Below are 17,847 nucleotides of genomic sequence, written 5' to 3' on the forward strand. Positions count from 1 at the left end.
CAAATCTGACTCTCTCCATCCTCACTCCCTATCTAACAGCAGAGCAAGGAGAACTCCATAACTTCTGCAGTAGGTCAAATGTTGGTGAGACCTAGAACCAGAGCAGATTTCACCTGAATTTCTCAGGTTTCTACCCAATTTTAAGACTCTTACTCAAAGCCCAGTTTAGCAGGACCCAAAGTTCAAAACATGTTTCTTTCCCACATATGGGCTGCGGGCTTCCCCCACAGCTGTAAATTCAATGGAAAGCTGTTCATTCCCACACCAGCAGTGAGGTGCTGCATATTCAGGAATTGTACCAGTGAATCGTACCAGTGTTAGCACACATTTCTAGAGCTCTGTAATTCTGAAGTACACAAAGATCAAGTCAGCCTCCAGTGCCCTCAGTTCACGGTTCTCCAGGTATGTGTATGCATACAAATGGGCACCCTTATTCAGTTTATTAGTCTGAACAAACTCACACGGACTTCGTGAGCTCCATCTTGTGACTACTTCGGTGTACAGCAAAGTTCCTCCTGCACAGGAGACTTCTCACCATAGGGAAAGGACCAAGAGCATTCACAGAACAACAGAATGGTTTGAGCCAGAAGGAACCTTAAAGATCATCTTCTTCCAACTACTGTGGGCAGGGACACCTTCCACTGGACCAGGTTGCTCCAAGCCCCATCCAGCCTGGCCTTGAACACTTCCAGGGATGGGGCATCCACAGCTTCTCTGGGCAACCTGTGCCTCACCACTCTCACAGTCAAGAATTTCTTCCAAAGATCTAATCTAAATCTACTCTCATTCAGCATAAAGCCATTCAGGGCTGTGCTTACAGCACACACCTTCCTGGAGCTTTCAGCTCAGAAGTAACAAGAAGAGATCGTTAAACGCCAAACACAGATTTTTTTTTTTTTTTTTCTGGTTTCATCTCCTTTTGATGTGCAGATGATGCAAACAACAAATGTTAACAAGTGCTGATTTTTGCAGAACTGAGAAGGGAGTGTGGGACTTCTGCTTCCCGGTAACTCCCAGGATAACTGTCCCCCTGAACTGCTACAGGAGGAAGAGTGAAGATAAGACAGTCTGCTATGAACTAACTGAAATCCAAAGGGGCAGCACGGCCTAATGAGCATGCTAGGCTGATACAGCATGATGTGGTTGATCAATGTAGCTGACTAACTGTATTACAAGATTTACCACAACTGGGAATTGCGTTTTGGGGTTTAATGTTTTCTTTTTCGGTCAAATAAATATAAATAGACCAACGTTTTATTATGGGTTACAGTGGTCTCAAGCAAACTCACTTTTCAAAACTGGTCACAAAGGAAACATGATGAAAACTGACCTGTTATCAAATGACAGCTCTGATTTCCATTACCAGCACTTTCACTTAAGTTCTTACAGCGTGTCTTAAACTCCATGAACAGATTCAGATATACACTAGCTGGATTTTTAGGATGCCTTAAGTGCTGACAAGCAGGAATTGTACAGATAAAATCTGTATGGCTACATCCCAACCCTGGCAACAATCTCACAAGGACCATGTCTCAAGACACCTAAGACCAGAGATCACAGAATCATAGAATGGCTTGGCTTGGAAAAGACCTTAAAGATCATCTAATTCCAAACTTTCTGCCATGGGCAGGGATACCTTCCATTAGACCAGGTTTCTCAAAAGATATTGTGTTGACAGGGACCACAGATTTTTAGCCAGAGTTACTGCAGTGAAGAGTGAAACGGCTTCCCAAAGAACACTCAGAAAAACAGTGATGAAGCTGGGAAGAGAACTAGGTCTCTTGCTGAGCTCTTGTTTTGCTCTGTCACAAGCCACACATGCAGACAGAGCATTTTTGCTTGCAGTGAAAGTGAAAAAATGTATGGCATGAATTATATTGACCACCAATTATTTAGGGGTCTTATTCTTCTCTCATTCACGACGAACAGATAAAAGAGTGAATGGAGTCACAGCACTGTGAAACATAAACATATAGCAAAGCAACACCTATAGATTAAAGGTTGCACCAGGGTAAACCTGGATATCAAGCATCCATTTCCCAGGTGAAGCCTTTGCCACAAGCCACAGACAGCAACAACCTACTCCTGCATTCCACCACCCAACACCATCTGTCCTAACTGAAGTCTCTGCACCCATATACAGACTCCGTTGTAAATGTTTTAAATAGAGGAGGAAAAAGCTAAAAGAAAAAGACTCACCGAATTTGGGGAAATGCTTCCTGGTTGCAGACCCATGCATGCCAAGGTTTTAGCAAGCTCTGCTGAGTTCACTCCACAGTTTGGAGCAACGTTTGCTTGGCATCGGATGTGGACGTTCATTTTACAGACTGACACGGGTGATGGGAGGGATGGAAAAGCAAAAGCAAAGGAACAATTTAAACAACTTGGAGGGATTTACTGCTGAGAAATAATTTTGCAGTTCTGCTTCAGGAAATACAGGGTAGATCCAGATTAGCATATCTTTAAACTAGAGGGATTTTTGTCATTGATCTAAGTAGAAGCAAAATTAGGACTCTCACAAGAGAATAAAATCCTGAAAATCAGGAATAGACTCCAAACTCTCCAAGTAGGATGCCACATTACCTGAAGCAATTCGTAAGCTTGTATTTTTGAGGTACATAACTACCATTGTGGTTATGCCTGTAGGTACAGTTAGTATTTATGATGTCACAGAATTTGCAACAAACATTCCCTGCATTTTCAGGTATCTAATTTGAAAGACAGTGCTCAGTGGGAAGCAAAAATCATTCTTGCTCTAACTCATGGGCACACATGCACCCTCTTGTGGGAGATGAAGGCAAATGGAGACTTAGGATTTTACAGTCTGTATCACTGAAACAAAAACATAACACCAGGACATGCTTTGTCATCAATTAACAGACAGGGTAGTCAGCCTAAAGCAATGCCCTCTTTTACCCCTCGGATGCCTTTTCATTGCCTTATCTCATTAGCTGAGGAAAAACCTTCAGGTAAAGGGAAAATACGAATGCAGGAAGCAGAATATTTTTAATAATGCAAGTTAAACAAAGTTGTGCTGAGAGTACAAAGTAGAGTCCTTCTGGCAGCCCGAGATTAAAAAGTAGATCGGAGGTTTTTTTAACTCTTACAAAGATGAATATTCATTGCTCAGCTTTCTCTTCAAGGTTGCACAAATCAAGCCCACACGGTGCATCGGAAGTCTAAAAATAAATGTATTTTGTGAAAAGGCAAGAGTGAGAAGTTGCTCACTTTTACACTGTAGACCCTGTCGCATGATTCCCCAGAGCAAGGACCCGCAGTGGTCACAGAACGTCGGGACTTTGTAGTTGTGGACGCTGAACTTATGAGGAATGTTGATTCCAAACCTCTGTTCAGTCACCTGAGGCACCAGAAGAGAAGCACAGGTTTAAAATTCAAATACATACGTATAAGATGATGTTCATGTACATACAGACATTTCAGTGCAAAACTAAGGAAATAATTCCAAGTCAGAAAATGTCCTGACCCATCATCTCACTGAGGTTTACTGCAAGTGAACACTGAATGACCAGCGTCATCTGCTGTGAGCCAGCCCTGCTCTCCTTGGCTGGACCACCTGGCAAAGTAGATTTTAAAATTAGGGTTATCTAGACCCTAAATTCTTAAAGCCAAGTTAGAATTAGAAGTGTGGATTACCTCATCACAAGCCAATCCCACTGCACTGTGAGCAATAGTAGTTTGTAACCACACAGTTTTCAAATTATTGACTTGCACACTGTGTGCAAAAACGTAACTTTAGGTCAAACTGTTGATTTTATTAAATTTAATATAGAATAGCTTTTGCACCTCCTCCTAAAATTCTCAATCCTCTTCTCACCGTCCTTGTTATTAACAGGCTTTCCTTTCAGCCACACATTTCATTTTATCACTTGCTCTCACCCCCTTTTTAACCTTGTTCTTTTCCGACTGTAAATCATTCAGATCTCAAAGACACCTTTAAAAATGTTCCATTGCCGGAAGAAACCAGCCCCCATTTAGCAAATTCATCACTTTTGACTTTGTTTTTCAACATTCAGATCCTGGAAGGCTGAGGAGGAACACACAGTTCCATAAAGAAAAGTCAGGGGTGTGACTGGAACAACAAGTTTAAAGTGAACAGTGCCTCCTCACCTTTGGCTTCTTTTAAAGTAGCTTAAATGTGTTATAAACCCTTCATAATCCTGAGAGAGGGGCAAGGACACCCACTATTTAAATTGTACTTTACCCTCAGGCATTTTAACTTATTTTGATCTGGCTTGTCATGGGGTTGTCTTAAGAAGTTCAGCTCAGCAGTTTGCAGGCAAGAAATAACAAACAAAGGCAATTGCATGGCACGAAACACAGGGCTGCCTCATGAATAAATAGATTTTACTTGATTTTTCCTCAAACAGTTATTAAACAATTTCCAGTTACAGAAATGAGACACGCAATGCACAGAGCAGTTTTAGGTGGAGATGTTACTCCCATCAAATACAGCCAGAACTAGCAAGAAAGAAAACCTTCAGAAACACAAGTTATGCAAGGGTTCTTTGTTACAACATACAGGCCAAAGGTGTGGAGCAATGACTAAATGGGCACTTTAGGTTACCAGAAGAGAAAAAATAGGTATAACAAAGACCAGAGTAACCCACATCAAGAAACAGGCACCAAATTTTGATTGCACCACAGTTAATCAGGTAAGAAAATTACCATGGAAAACAGTGGATTTGCTATTCTTTGATGTCTTCCAATGAAGACACTCTAACTTCCTAAACCATATGCTAGTCCAAACAGTTATTGGCATCGACAAAGGAACAACTGGATGACACTGCTTGGCCTTTACATGTCACTAACATTCTTTCCCACTTTTAAATCCATGAATAACATAAGGTAACATGATAACACAGAGTAAAGTCTTACAGGGCAACCCCAGCAACCCTGACAACCCCAGACAAAGCACGATGACCCAAAATTACCAGCATGACTTTACCTTAAGATCGGTCTTGTTAGTATTGTTTTGGCACGTGCAAGCTGTAACAATTAGGTGGTGGCAGCGCTTGTGTACAACACAGGTGCATACTAGGAAATAAAAGAGGCATGCTGAAAAGAGCTCTTGAAAGACTGAGAACACATCAACCCACAGGCTGGGTTCTTTAAGGTTTAGCTGTATCAACAGCACACAGTAAAGACGTGAAAAATAACTGAATAATCGGTGTCTTGGAATTAACAAAATCTCCTAACAGATCTGGAGATGTATCTTTAACCCACTGCAACAGAAATCCTGCACTGGGTCATTCATACAGCCTATAAAAAGCTGCCTATAAAAACTATGGGTGATGCACACAGAAACAACAGTGTAATTTCTCAAATGAACTGAAAGAATGCTGTTGAAATAATTATCCAGTGAAGAGTGTTTCACATAACACACAAAACCCATCTTAGAGAACACAGGTCTGAGATACCCAGAGTCATCCCTGCATCTCAGTGGCATAGTGCCTCTTAGGCTGGGTATCCAAGTGCATCCTGCACAGGTTAGTTTGTCCCTGAGGCTCAGTGCAACGCTTGGGTCTGGGAAGCTGGATAACTGCAGCAGAATGGGGCAGTGTCTAGGCCAGTTAGTTAGTCCCCATCAAGAGGGCTAATCAGCCCTAAATCTGAGTTGGGCTCTCTCCAAGTCTGAAAATGGCTTGGCTGGAATCAACTTGGATTCCTTCATTCCGTAACCCAGCATGTGCTGTAGACATCACTAAGACCAGCAGCCACTGTCTGCATAAGGAGATTTTTGTAGTGACAACTGCAAATGGCAGATATTTTTCAGGGTCTCACACTATTCTGTTTGTTGCTTTAAGCTTTCACTCATTAAGGGCTACCAATAACATTCAGTTCCACCCAGATATTTTATGCAGTATATCCATTTTGTTTACATGCAGCATCCTTTCATATGAGGACACCAATGCCCTGTTATATTGTATGAGAAACAGGCTGCATTAGAAGGCTATAATCAATGACCACACACCTGTGAAGCAGGTAATTCTGGGGAAAAGGGAGAGGAAAAGGCAAAAAAAGGGAGAGGCAGAACAATAATTAAATGCAAACAAGCACCACATACGTCTACACAGCCATTCAGCCAAACCATGCATTCCGACAAAAGTGCTGTGTCAGCCCAAAAACTGCCCTTTGAAGTCACAAAATCCCTAATTTTACTTCATTTGAACTTCATAGGGAGAGAAAGGAAGAGGGTGGCCATTCCAGCAGGGCACTTTGTGTCACAATACCAGCTGAACACTGTCCTGAAGGGACCCTGGGTGCCTCAAGCCTAGTTGGGTGCTGCATGTAGTCAGCAACTCAGTGGATCTGCACAAGATGAAACACAGCAACCAGATCCCCAGGTGTTTGCAGGAATGTCAGTGGTCACTCCTGCATGCATGCGAGCCTGACAGATGCTCAAATGCAGAGTTTTGGCTGGCTAGGAAGGAAGAGGAGTGGTGACTTCAGAGAAGCTTGTAACTGCAGGATGTCCCAGCAGCATGGGAAAGCGCTCCCGAAACAGCACATCCTACACACACACACACACTGCAGGAGTGGAGCATCCTACCTTGGCACTGATATCCCTGCTTCCCAAACACGCCCCTGTTCAAAAGAAAACACGAACATAATTTAGCGTCAGAAAGACAGTCATCTTGCAGGCTGTTTACAGAAGAGAGAGCCAAAATGCAAGAGGATCCCAAATGATCAGATCCCAAGGCAAAACTGCCCAGCAGTAATGGTGCAATCCAGCACAGGGGTGTGAGAGCACAGGAAAGCACTGCACAGGCCACGGCTTACAGGGCAGGCTGCCAACATGCCTGTATTCCCCTTATTCCCCCTCACTCTAGTTTCTCAAATACCTCACTTCATTACAACACACACCGCACATATTAGACAGATCCCAGTAGCCCACACCCTGTTATTATCTCTCCCACTCCATGTTCTTTTGAGACATATCTACCTTTTTCTCCCTGCTCTGCCTACTCCCCCACGTGCATCACCCCACACCTCACACCTCTCATGGCTTTTCTGTTCTCAGGAGTTTTCTCTAAAATTTCAAGCAACTGGTTTTTTTCCTCAGTGCAATCTCAATGTTCCACTCCATTTAATATCTGAGGTCTTTCTTCAGGCTGCCTCAGTTACTTTTTTTCCTCCTTGAAACAACATCTGTGGTTACAAGACAGGAACAATGTCACTGCTTCATCCCCACACCACCCCATTCTGTTGCCAGCATCCAAGATTCACATCCTCCATGGCCTCTCTCCAGTAGACTCCAGTTTGCAGCACAAACGTGCCCTCCTAAACCCAGTGGTCAAGGGGTGTCACATTGGTGGCCCTTGGTAAAGTGCCGGGTGACTGGTTCAGGACTGGGGGGTTTGCATGTTGGTCCCCAGGGATGGGAGGCTCCAAAACACCCTGTTTGAGCCGTCCTTACCAGATGAACTCCCTGCAGTGTGAGCAGTACGTCGGCTGTCGCAGGTAGGTGGCCATGAACTTGTGCCCGTTCACCTGGTGCACTCGCCGTCGCATCGCCCGCTGGCGCTTCCGAGTGAGGTTCTTAAAAATCCGATCCCTCTGGAGAGTCCCTGTGCAGGGGGTAGGAAGTAAAAAAAATAAAAAAAAAACAGGGCAACAAAACATTAACATCATCACACAAACTCCTGGTTTTGCCATGCTGTTCAACTCAGGTCCCCAGTATAAGGAGAACATGGAACTGCTGAAGCAAGTCCAGAGGAGGCCACAGAGATGATGCAAGGGCTGGAGCACCTCTGCTATGGAGACAGGCTGAGAGAGCTGGGATTGTTCAGCTTGGAGAGGAGGAGGCTCTGGGAAGACATTAGAGCCCCTTTCAGTGCCTAAAGGGGCTACAAGAGAGCTGGAGAGGAACTTTTTACAAGGGCGTGGAGTGATAGGACAAGGGGGAATGGATTTAAACTGAAAGACAGCAGGTTTAGATTGAATATTTTGAAGAAAGTAATGACTGTGAGGGCAGTGAGGCATTAGCATGGGTTGTCCAGAGAAGCTGTGGATACACCATCTCTGGAAGTGTTCAAGACCAGGTTGGACAGGGCATGGAGCAATCTGGTCTAGTGGAAAGTCTTGCTTCCCATGGCAGGGGGTTGGAACTGGATGATCTTTAGGGTTCCTTCCAACCCAGACCATTCTGTGGTTCTATGATAAAATGCTTTCAAAAGCCATAATTGCATCTCTGGTTTAGAAGTTGGGAGATCATGGTCTAGAACAAGGATAGCATCTGAGACAGGTACAGAAGGTAATTGCAAAGGACCTTTTAGCTCAAAATTACATTTTTCATGTAGAAATAACTGCCTTTTCCTATCTTCCTCTCATTCCTCTCCTATATTGAGACATGTCACTAACCTATTAATTCACAAACTGTAAACAGACTGGAAGCTTAAGGCTAATGAGTTGTTATAACTCACAGCTTTTTTGGGCAATAAGTCCTGAAAACATGACTACATGTAACCAAATGACCAGCACCCCACCTGCTGAGCCAAAGCAGCACCTTGCTTGGTGAACAGTGTTATACCTTTGGTATTCTCAGGTTACATTTCTGTATCACCATTTGCAGCACTTTTGCTTCCTGTATTATATAAAAAAACCAGGCTATTTTTTCAATGACCGTTAGTCGTTTCATATGTGCCACACTCAGCTTTCTTTAAAGTGCTCATTTTCCAAAGTTAGATAATATTTTACAGTTCTGGAAAGCAGGGAGCCAGGAACTGCTGACATTCAAATCTGAATTGTCCCAAAATTTACTGTAATTTTAGAAAAGAACAGACTATTTCAGTTGTAAGGGACCCACAACAATCATCTAGTCCAACTGCCTGACTAATTCAGGACGAACCAAAAATTAATATATTTTAAGAGCAATGTTCAAATGCCTCTTAAACACTGACAGGTTGGGGGCACTGATCACCTTTCTAGGAAGGCTGTTCCAGTGTCTGACCAACCTCTTGGTAAAGAAATGCTTCCTAATGTTCAGACTAGACCTCTCCTGGCACAATTTAATATCACAATTTAATTATCTATCAGTATAATTTAATTTTTTACCGGGTTTAGTTCAGCCATATAACAATTTCCTAGCAAAGTTCAATTTACACAAAACAAGTGACTCTCAAAAGGCAGAACTGAGCTCTAGACCAAGAAAGCCACTCCCATTTGGCAGCAGCCATCTGACACGCACATCCCAGCCAGCTGGTCTCTGGGACCCTCACACAGACCAGGTCAGGCTCAGCTGAGCTTCCCAGTTCAAAGCCTCATCTGGGGCACACTTGCCTCAGAGGAAAGAAATGCATTCTGTGGTTTTCAATTCAGTTGCTTTGCGAAGTAAAGGCCCTGGAAAAAAGGGCATTCTGGGGACACACACCAGAGTCTGCTGGAGGTGACTGTGCACCAATGTGTGTACTCAGGACTCCTGCTTTGAGCCTGGACTGGATGCAAGACAAAACCCAGCTCTTGCCAAACCCTCTGCATGGGTATAATGACACAGGAAGGGACGGGCAGTCTGCAAACTTCCCACCCATGGGATCATCCCGGAGCGGTGGATGGGCAGCAGAACCCAAACACAGCTGACACCATCCCGCTTATCCACCCACAAAAAGGGGGCAGAGCAATTCCCTGCTTTCAACTAACTTTGCAGATTAACTGCCGGAGGGGAAAAACAGAGGAAAAGCTGTCAACCTGATCAAGGCTTGAAATGCAGGAGTCCCACATCACAGGCATATTTTCCAGTCCTCTTTGTAGGAGTGGAGATAAGGGAAACCATCCTGTCAGTACTGAACGCAGCCACTTCAAGGGGCCGTATTCCTCTCTGTGCTCTTGCCACACAGGTTTAGAAACAAAGCCAGCCATAGAGCTCAAGGAGTTTTTTTTCTGCTGTGTTCTCCCAGCCTTTTGTGGGTTCGTCCCCTCCACAGGCACTAATGGAAACCCCCTACACGATGGCACGACTGCGACATGGAGCAAGACTTGACTTCAGGACAGCTTGGATTTATTTTTAAAACAGAAGCACATGCTATAGATTAGGATTTTCCCACTAAAACACACACGCAAAAAAAGGATGTGGTGAGGGTAATCCAAGCACTTAACAAAGACCTGCTCTCTGCTCCAAGCAGTTGGGCAGGGACTGGCGCAGAAGAGCCTGCCTTTCTAGGGAAGTGCTTAAACATGTGTTTAATTCCCACTGAGGTCAACGGGATTCAGGGGACCACAGGAATTGCCAGATTGAGTCAGAACATTGATCCACCTAGTTCAGCATCCTGCTTCTGTCAGTGGGCAACCAGAAACACATGACAGCAAGATGGAGGAACCTTGCAGCTGGGAGATAATTTGCCTCTTTCCCACACACGAGCTGTCATTTTGATCTCTAGAAGCGAGAGCTGATTTGCAGAGTTTAATATTCCTTTCAAACATTCAATTATTGCACAAGTTCAACAGCCTCATTATCTACCATAGGAAACATGCCTGAGAAGAACTTCAAGAGGTCAACCAGACAATCCCTCTTCCCCAAAAGGGAAATCAAGAGCCAGTTGCTTTGCTGAGCCAGAGCCTCCTGCAACTTCACATGAGAATTAAAAAAATAATAACAATAAAAATATTCCTTACAGTATTACAGAATTTGCCCAACTTCAAATTCAAGAGAACATCTCTTTGATCTAGGTTTAAGCAAGTAGCTTTTTTCTTGTTTTCCTAGATAAGGGCCAAACACCTCAACTGGAAAAGTATCCTGTACTGGTCTTCAGCATGTACAGGAGAACTTCTGAGGCATGGAAAGGGAAGCACAGAGTCTGTGAGTGTGTGGTGAGCATGTAAGTAAAGCACCTAAAGAAGGAATCCAGTTACCAGCTTGCTTCATACCAGCTGCTCCATTAGAAGCCCAACAGCTGATGCTCTTTAAGTTCCTGCACTCACATTTAGCAGAGTTTAAGAGAATGTGTTGCCAATTTAGCTCATGCAGTTTCTGTGTTTGTTACGGTTCCCATCAAGGATCAGCATGGGGTGATCACCTCCCTGGTGCTCCCTCATGCAGCAGAGCCCACACACAGCCAAGAGGAAACCAATCCTCTGCACCAAGAACAGGGGACACTTGGACATGGCCTGCAAAGCCACTGCTGTGCATCCCTGTGGTTTGCCTGGCTTCAGACACTCTGCAACTTTGGAACAGTTCATGGAAACAGAAAACTGACAGCTGCTTTTTCATGGGCAGCAGAAGTCTCCATGCTGCCTGTACTGGTGGATCACACCTATGGCCAGCCTAGACCCTTCTCCTCTGAGCTGCACTTGGCCCCCACCTCCTGTTCTCCAGCCACCAACATCTCACATAGGACAAGTTCTCTCTTACTGACCCATTTTTCATTAAAATACATGCTACAAGGTGGGTTTTTTTCTTTACTAAAAGCATAACTCATACTTCAAGCATTACTTGAATTTCACATTTCCTCATGCTGTGTTACCCTGCTAACTTTGTCCAGATGCTGCACATCTTCCAGGTGATCCTCACCTGTGATTATGTTCACTTCACACTACATTATAACAAACCTAAGTGTTACTAAGCAGGAGAGTGACTTCAGCAAGGATTACTTTTCATATGCAACCAACTCTTTTGGGCACTACTTTTCCCATTTCCTGGTGCTGGCTTAAGTGGAAAGGGGAGGGAGAGCCCAGCACAACCTCAGCCATACCTCAGGCCCAGGTGTACCTTCACCCACCATGTGATCTAGTGGATCTACATATACAACCCTATCCCACAGAATAAATCCCTCTCTCTGAGGGCTTGGGCACTCATGCATCCCACACACCACACCGTGGAGCAGGAAGGTTCAGCCCTTCAACAAGGTGCAAGTGATTTTGAAACGGTGGAACATATCGCTACCAAAACCTCCTTCCTCCCAACCACCACCCTCTCCAGTCACCAGGAAGGCAGTTCCTCAGCTCACACCCATCACATCTGTTAAACAGGTCCCAGCACTGCTGAGGGAGAGGCTGCAGAAACCATCCATCAACACAGCACTGAAGTCTGCTGGTGGAAAGGCTGAGAGAATTCGTATCGTTCAGCCTGGAGAAGAGGCTCTGGGGTGACCTTACTGCAGCCTTTCAGTACCTGAAGGGAGCCTACAAGAAATATGAAGAGGGGCTGTTTACAAGGGCATAGAGTCATAGGATAAGGGGGGAATGGCTTCAAACTGAAAAAGAGTAGGTTTAGATGGCATATTAGGAAGAAATTCTTTATTGTGAGGGTGCTGAGGCAACTGGCACAGGTTGCCCAGAGAAATTGTGGAAGTCCCATCCGTGGAAGTGTTCAAGGTCAGGTTGATGGGCTTGGAGCAACCTGGTCTAGTGGAAGGTGTCCCTGCCCAGGGAAGGGGGGTTGGAACGAGATGATCTTTAAGGTCCCTTCCAACCCAAACCACTCTGATTCTATGACAGGTTGGCCAATGTAGCAGCCCCTTGTGCCTCTCACCTTTGGTGTCAGAGAATACAAAGCCATCAGAGACATTTTTCCCGCTCATATTTTGCATTCTGGCCAATTTCCTATAGGATATATATTTTCCTTCTGTACACAGAGAGTATTTTACAAAACAAAGCCATCCTAGACCACTTTAAGAGACCTAGACTTTTAAAAGCCTCTAATCTCTGGTAAAGCAACAACCACCATGAATGGTTCAAATGAATGTCCAAATACTGCTATAAAAGTAGACAAGTAATTGCTCAGTGAAGGGAGTTTCCACATCCGTGGTTAAATTTGGACATCTGTAACTATGAGGGATATACTATGACTGGTTATGTGCAAAAGTAGCTACAAAGTTCAACACTGAAAAGCCTCTTCCTCTTTCCTCCTCTCCACTCATGCTGAACACGTGTGTATGGCAGTGGAAATTATACACGCAGAGAGAGAGGAGAATAAATAACCCACCAAGTCGTCTGAGGACATGTGCAAGCACTAGCACATCCTCACCCACTCTGAAGCCTCTAATACCACCCCACCTGTCCCCTGAGCTTACCTGACCCTGCCCTTCCCAGTCAGAGATCCCCCCCATTTCTCTCCCTCCCATTTTCTATTCCGGAGGGTTATTTCAGGAAAATCCTTACAGCGGTGGCAGTAACTACAGCAGAAAAACAAGAGGAAGAGCTGCAGGATGAAGTGAAGTGTGTGTGTGTGGAACTATTTGCCTCAAGTAGTTAAAGCCTCTCAGGTCCCATCTATTGGAAATCAATCTTGCTGCCGTGCTATCGACTGCTGCTGTAACGCCGGCATGGCAAAGGTCATCCAGGTACCTCCTGACACATGACAATGTCTAGTGTTACACTCCTGCATGAATCAGTGGGATTTTTCTTTGAAAGGAATAAAGATATTTTAAAAAAGCAATGTAAAAAGCCTTAAAGCAATAATGCTAGTAGATTAAAATTTAATTAAGCTTTTCTTTTATTAGTGCCAGGAACAGTATACATGTTTTCCTGTGCTCCCCTGGGAGCACTGCAAGCAAGCTCCCCTTGCACTGAGTGATATACAAGCACAGAGCAGAGCCCAAACATTGACCTTACTGGATTGTAAAAAAGCAAGCTAGTGGATTGAGAGATCCCTCACCTCTCACAAGCACTGAACAACAACCTCAGATCACGCTAAATGCTCATCTAGCCCAAGCCCTAACAGTGAGATGTAGTAGATGTTTTAGGAAATGAATATACAAACCAGATCAAGTAAACAAATTCACACCCCTGCCCCCTCCAGCCATCAGTATGTAGGTGTTCTCTCAATATTTACCTAACAGTGGGTTTCCTCACATCTACTGAATGTAAACTGAGGCTAAACCCAGATGTTTATTTTCCAGGCTGGAAAACACGTATGTTATGACAAAAATCCCTTACTAAGGTTTGGTGTCTTTTAATCAGGAGTTTTATCACCATGATCCTGTGGATGGTCAAAACCATGGGAAGCCTTGCTAATTAAAACATTATACACACAACACAGCATTAAAGAAGAAGCTGACAGCCTGACTCTGAAAAGGGAACAGGATATAAAGGCTACAACCCAAAGTGGTATTTCCATTGCTGACTATTCTGCTCCCCGTAGTATTAGTGCTGCAGAGTAAAGCCTTGCCTATCCCATTACCAAGGTTTTTCTTCAATTTCCCTGAAAAGTAACTTGGATCAGCCAGTGGGAAACAGCCACATCCACAAAGAGTTAACCACAGAGGGTTTCTCTCTCCTACTTCACATCTGTCAGAGTTCTTTTCCTTCTGCTGCTTTTGCCAGTCTGTGCACAAAACCATATCAGTTCCAACCCCAGGAGAGGCTCCTTGCACATCAAATGTGTGGCACATCAAACACAGACTGGGATTTATGTTTGATCCAGATGCCATTTTGCCCTCTGAAACTGAATAAAGTTTTATATGAAGACCAGAGAAAGCGACAGCTAGTGCAGGCAGCACTATGTTGTCTCCAAGGACTTCACAGAAAAGCCACAATAATGGGCAGTTCATCTTTTAAATACTGTCTGAAATCTTTTAAATATCTGTAAATACTGTCTGAAAGAGTAAGAAGGAACAACAATGTTCTGAAACCAAAAAAATTAGAGCTTTCTCCACTCATGAGTATGAAACAGCCTTATCATCAGTCTTGGAAAAGCAAACATATAATCATCCCTGCACTGGATCACACAGAACTGTGCACTGGAGGCAAGGTTTCTGTTTCTCATCCAAGTGCTGAAGTAAGGCAGATTCATCTTCCTTGTTTTCTTGCCAGATCTAGGACATGAATTCAGCTCTAAGTAGTTAGCAGCATTTTGAGGACTGAGGCTGAAGGATGATGTTTCAGTGTGGCAGCAGCAGCGAGAACAGGACCAATGAAGTTCACACAACAATACTGATGAGCATGACAGTGCTCAGCTATTGCTGCAAAATCCCATTATAGGCTTATGTCTAGAATTACACAATGATGCCAAAGCTCTGGTGGCACCAGTAGGTGAGACAGAAAAGCTGACAGGACATGTCTCTGTGTTTCCCAGGCTTACCAGGTACAGCTCTGCTCCATCCATCACTGCCAACCTAACCTTCTCCTCACCAGCATGGGACTGGGGTTCAGCACTTTTTCAGTTTTCTTCAGTCTTTTGCACTTGGGTAGAGAAGTTCCAGCACTGCAGAGCTGGAGTGACCAGTATGTGGCTGCTGGGAGCCATCCAAGTATGCAGGAGGGGAGAGGGCTGCAAAGCAGAGGGTAGAGCCCAGTGCTGGGCCTGAAAGAGCTTTTTATCTGTTTGCATGAGTTCTGAGAGAATATGAGAGAGCATGAAGAAGGCAGCTTGAGAAACTGAAAACAAGTATTCTGCTGCCACTTCAAGTCTACCAATCAGTTATGAATCCCATACAGGTTATCCTGTACAGAGTTTTAATCACAATTGCCACACAGGTTTTCAGATGTGCACAGAGAAGCTCAAAAGAAAATACTATTTTCCACATCTGGTTTTACAGGTCTTTTTCTGGGAAAAATTGTTTTCAGACGCCTGCTTGTGGATGTTGACAGCTCTGAACAAGGCACTGCAGGGTGTTGCACAAGGCTGAAAAATATGAATGGAAAAGCCTTTCCATTCATTTCTGTACTGAGTAACCAGGAACTGAGCAAATGGGATAGAGAGGATAACAGATGATTTCAGCAGATATGAGCAACCCCATGCCCCAGGTTCTCAGAGACCACTGCATGCCAGCCCCATTTGTGCTTTCCAGGCCACAGGTTGCATAAATGCTGCTGGATGACAAGGAGGGTGTGCATGAAGGCAACAGCCACTTCCCTGCACTTCCCTCTTCCTTATCTGTACAGGCACACCACACTGACAGAAGGAAGGGGACAGCCCCATTTGTCACCCTGTGCTTGTCTCTCTGTCAAGAGCAAGGAAGGTTTTACCTGAGCTCCATTTTACCATTCCATCTCTGCAAGTTTCTGCATTCGTTTGGAGATGGCAACCTTGGGACACTTCTGTTTGCCAGAGAGACCAGGCTGGGGTGACAATGGCAGAGAACTGTCTCAGCTTGCACAGAGAGGATATTCCAGAAGTGAAGGATTTTATTTAAAAAGTAGAAGAGGGATTTGAGGGAGACAGGAGAAACCTGAGCACTGAACTGAGCCCATCAGAACCCTGCACTGGCACTGTGACTGGAAAGCCATCTCATATCTGTCCCATACCAAGCAGGAGACACATGATACCCATGCAAGGTACATTAGTCCAGTCATATCCAGTGAGATAACAGACAGCTGCTTCCCTCTGACTGTAGCTGAACATGGTTTTCCAGCAAAACCAGAGCTACTGTTCCCCTCTCACAATGGAGTCCCCTCCCTACCATCTCAGAACTACTCATATTTTAACTACTCCATAACCCACTCCTGTCACATTGACCTAGGTAAGAACAAAAAAAAAAAAAAAACCACCCCAACACCAAAAACAGCCACACACCAAAAAAAAATCCCAAAACCCCACAGAAAAGCCCTATGATTCAAATTTCAAGTTGACAAGCACAAACAGTGAGAAACAGGCAGCAATAATCATCTCCCATCCTCAGCCAAAGGCAGTCTCAATTTTATCATAAGATAGGTACAATTCTCCTCCTTACCTTAAGATGTGCAAATAATACTAGTACCTTATACTTCTTACTGCATTGCTCATTAGAGCCTTAACAAACCCATTAGTCTCCCTCCTCTCCTCTCCTTACAATCATAATCATTATTATTTCCTTGTGCTTAGGCAAACGAATTTCCATTGTAAAACCTCCTGTTAGTCCTTCCTACCTATTACACTCAAGATAAAAATGTTGAGATGTGATTTACCAGGGAAGGAAACCATTTAAATACATTATTCATTAAAAACAGGAAAACTAACAAAGCAACTTTGATCTTTTCCATGATTAATTCATGCACCAGAAACCCTCCGTGCCATAAGATTTAGAAGATTTCAAACTATGCTGACAGAAGTAGCAGCAACAGAGTGTGACAGCATTTATAAGTCAAAGCTCCCATCACTTGTGCAAAATCCTTGAGAAAAGCAGAATTGTCAGCATGGGCAAAGAGCAGGGAGATCCTGAACCCTTCCCTGCTCCCAATGCCTCGGGGCTCTGGCCTGTTGCAACCATCAGCAACTCACATGCTCGTAGGTGGTTCCCTAGTAGGTATCACAACATGCTATTAGGAGGCCCTGCCCACACAGGGAAGCACGAGATCCAGGTTAAACCTATTTTTAACCAGGTGCACTTGAAAGCTATTTTTAAGTGGATGCTCTGGGGACATCCTTCTTTTGGGCTTTAATTCCAAAGCTGGCCACTTTGGTAGTAAAACAAGAGTCTCCACTCAAGGTCTTACACTCAACTAAATCCCCTTAAAATTCCCACCTTTTTGTTCAGGCACTGCAATTTTCTAGAGACACAGGCTTAACATCTGTCTCAAAGAAAGGAGGAGCAGGAAAATACTCTTTATGCAACACGAGACAAAATACACAAAGAAACCAGGATGAACAGAAGGTAAGTTGAAATGGGAGTATCGAGCAGCTTGTGCCCAGAGGCACCCAAAGTTTTGCAGCATTTCCACAAAGAGCAACCACGTTCCTCAACACAGCCACCCCCAGGATGAAACCTCATACCTTCCTCTCCAGGGGCACTGCACCTCTCCATGAGAAGGCAAACTGTAACCCAAAGCACAACTGGAATCTAGTCAGGAATAAATTAACTGGGAGAGCTAATTAACTAGAATAAGTTAAACACTCCCATTTTTTCCCCTGTCAGGGCCTCCGACTGCTGCCGTGCAATGTCTCAGCTTTTCCCCAGGCCCTGGAGGTGCACTTGG

At 44.2% G+C, this 17,847-nt stretch overlaps 1 protein-coding gene across 1 annotated transcript in view; it reads right to left on the reverse strand.

The window, feature by feature from the left end:
• The window catches only part of PRKCH (protein kinase C eta), a 118,856-nt gene that overhangs the window by 62,236 nt on the left and 38,773 nt on the right, over positions 1-17,847 (reverse strand). The window contains 5 exon segments of the mRNA XM_018082164.2: positions 2,200-2,327; positions 3,229-3,358; positions 4,967-5,055; positions 6,572-6,606; positions 7,439-7,589. Coding sequence (XP_017937653.2) covers positions 2,200-2,327; positions 3,229-3,358; positions 4,967-5,055; positions 6,572-6,606; positions 7,439-7,589 — 533 coding nt within the window.

This window comes from Manacus vitellinus, unplaced genomic scaffold (assembly GCF_001715985.3).
Source record: "Manacus vitellinus isolate BGI_N305 unplaced genomic scaffold, ASM171598v3 scaffold_6_pilon, whole genome shotgun sequence".
NCBI lineage: Eukaryota > Metazoa > Chordata > Aves > Passeriformes > Pipridae > Manacus > Manacus vitellinus.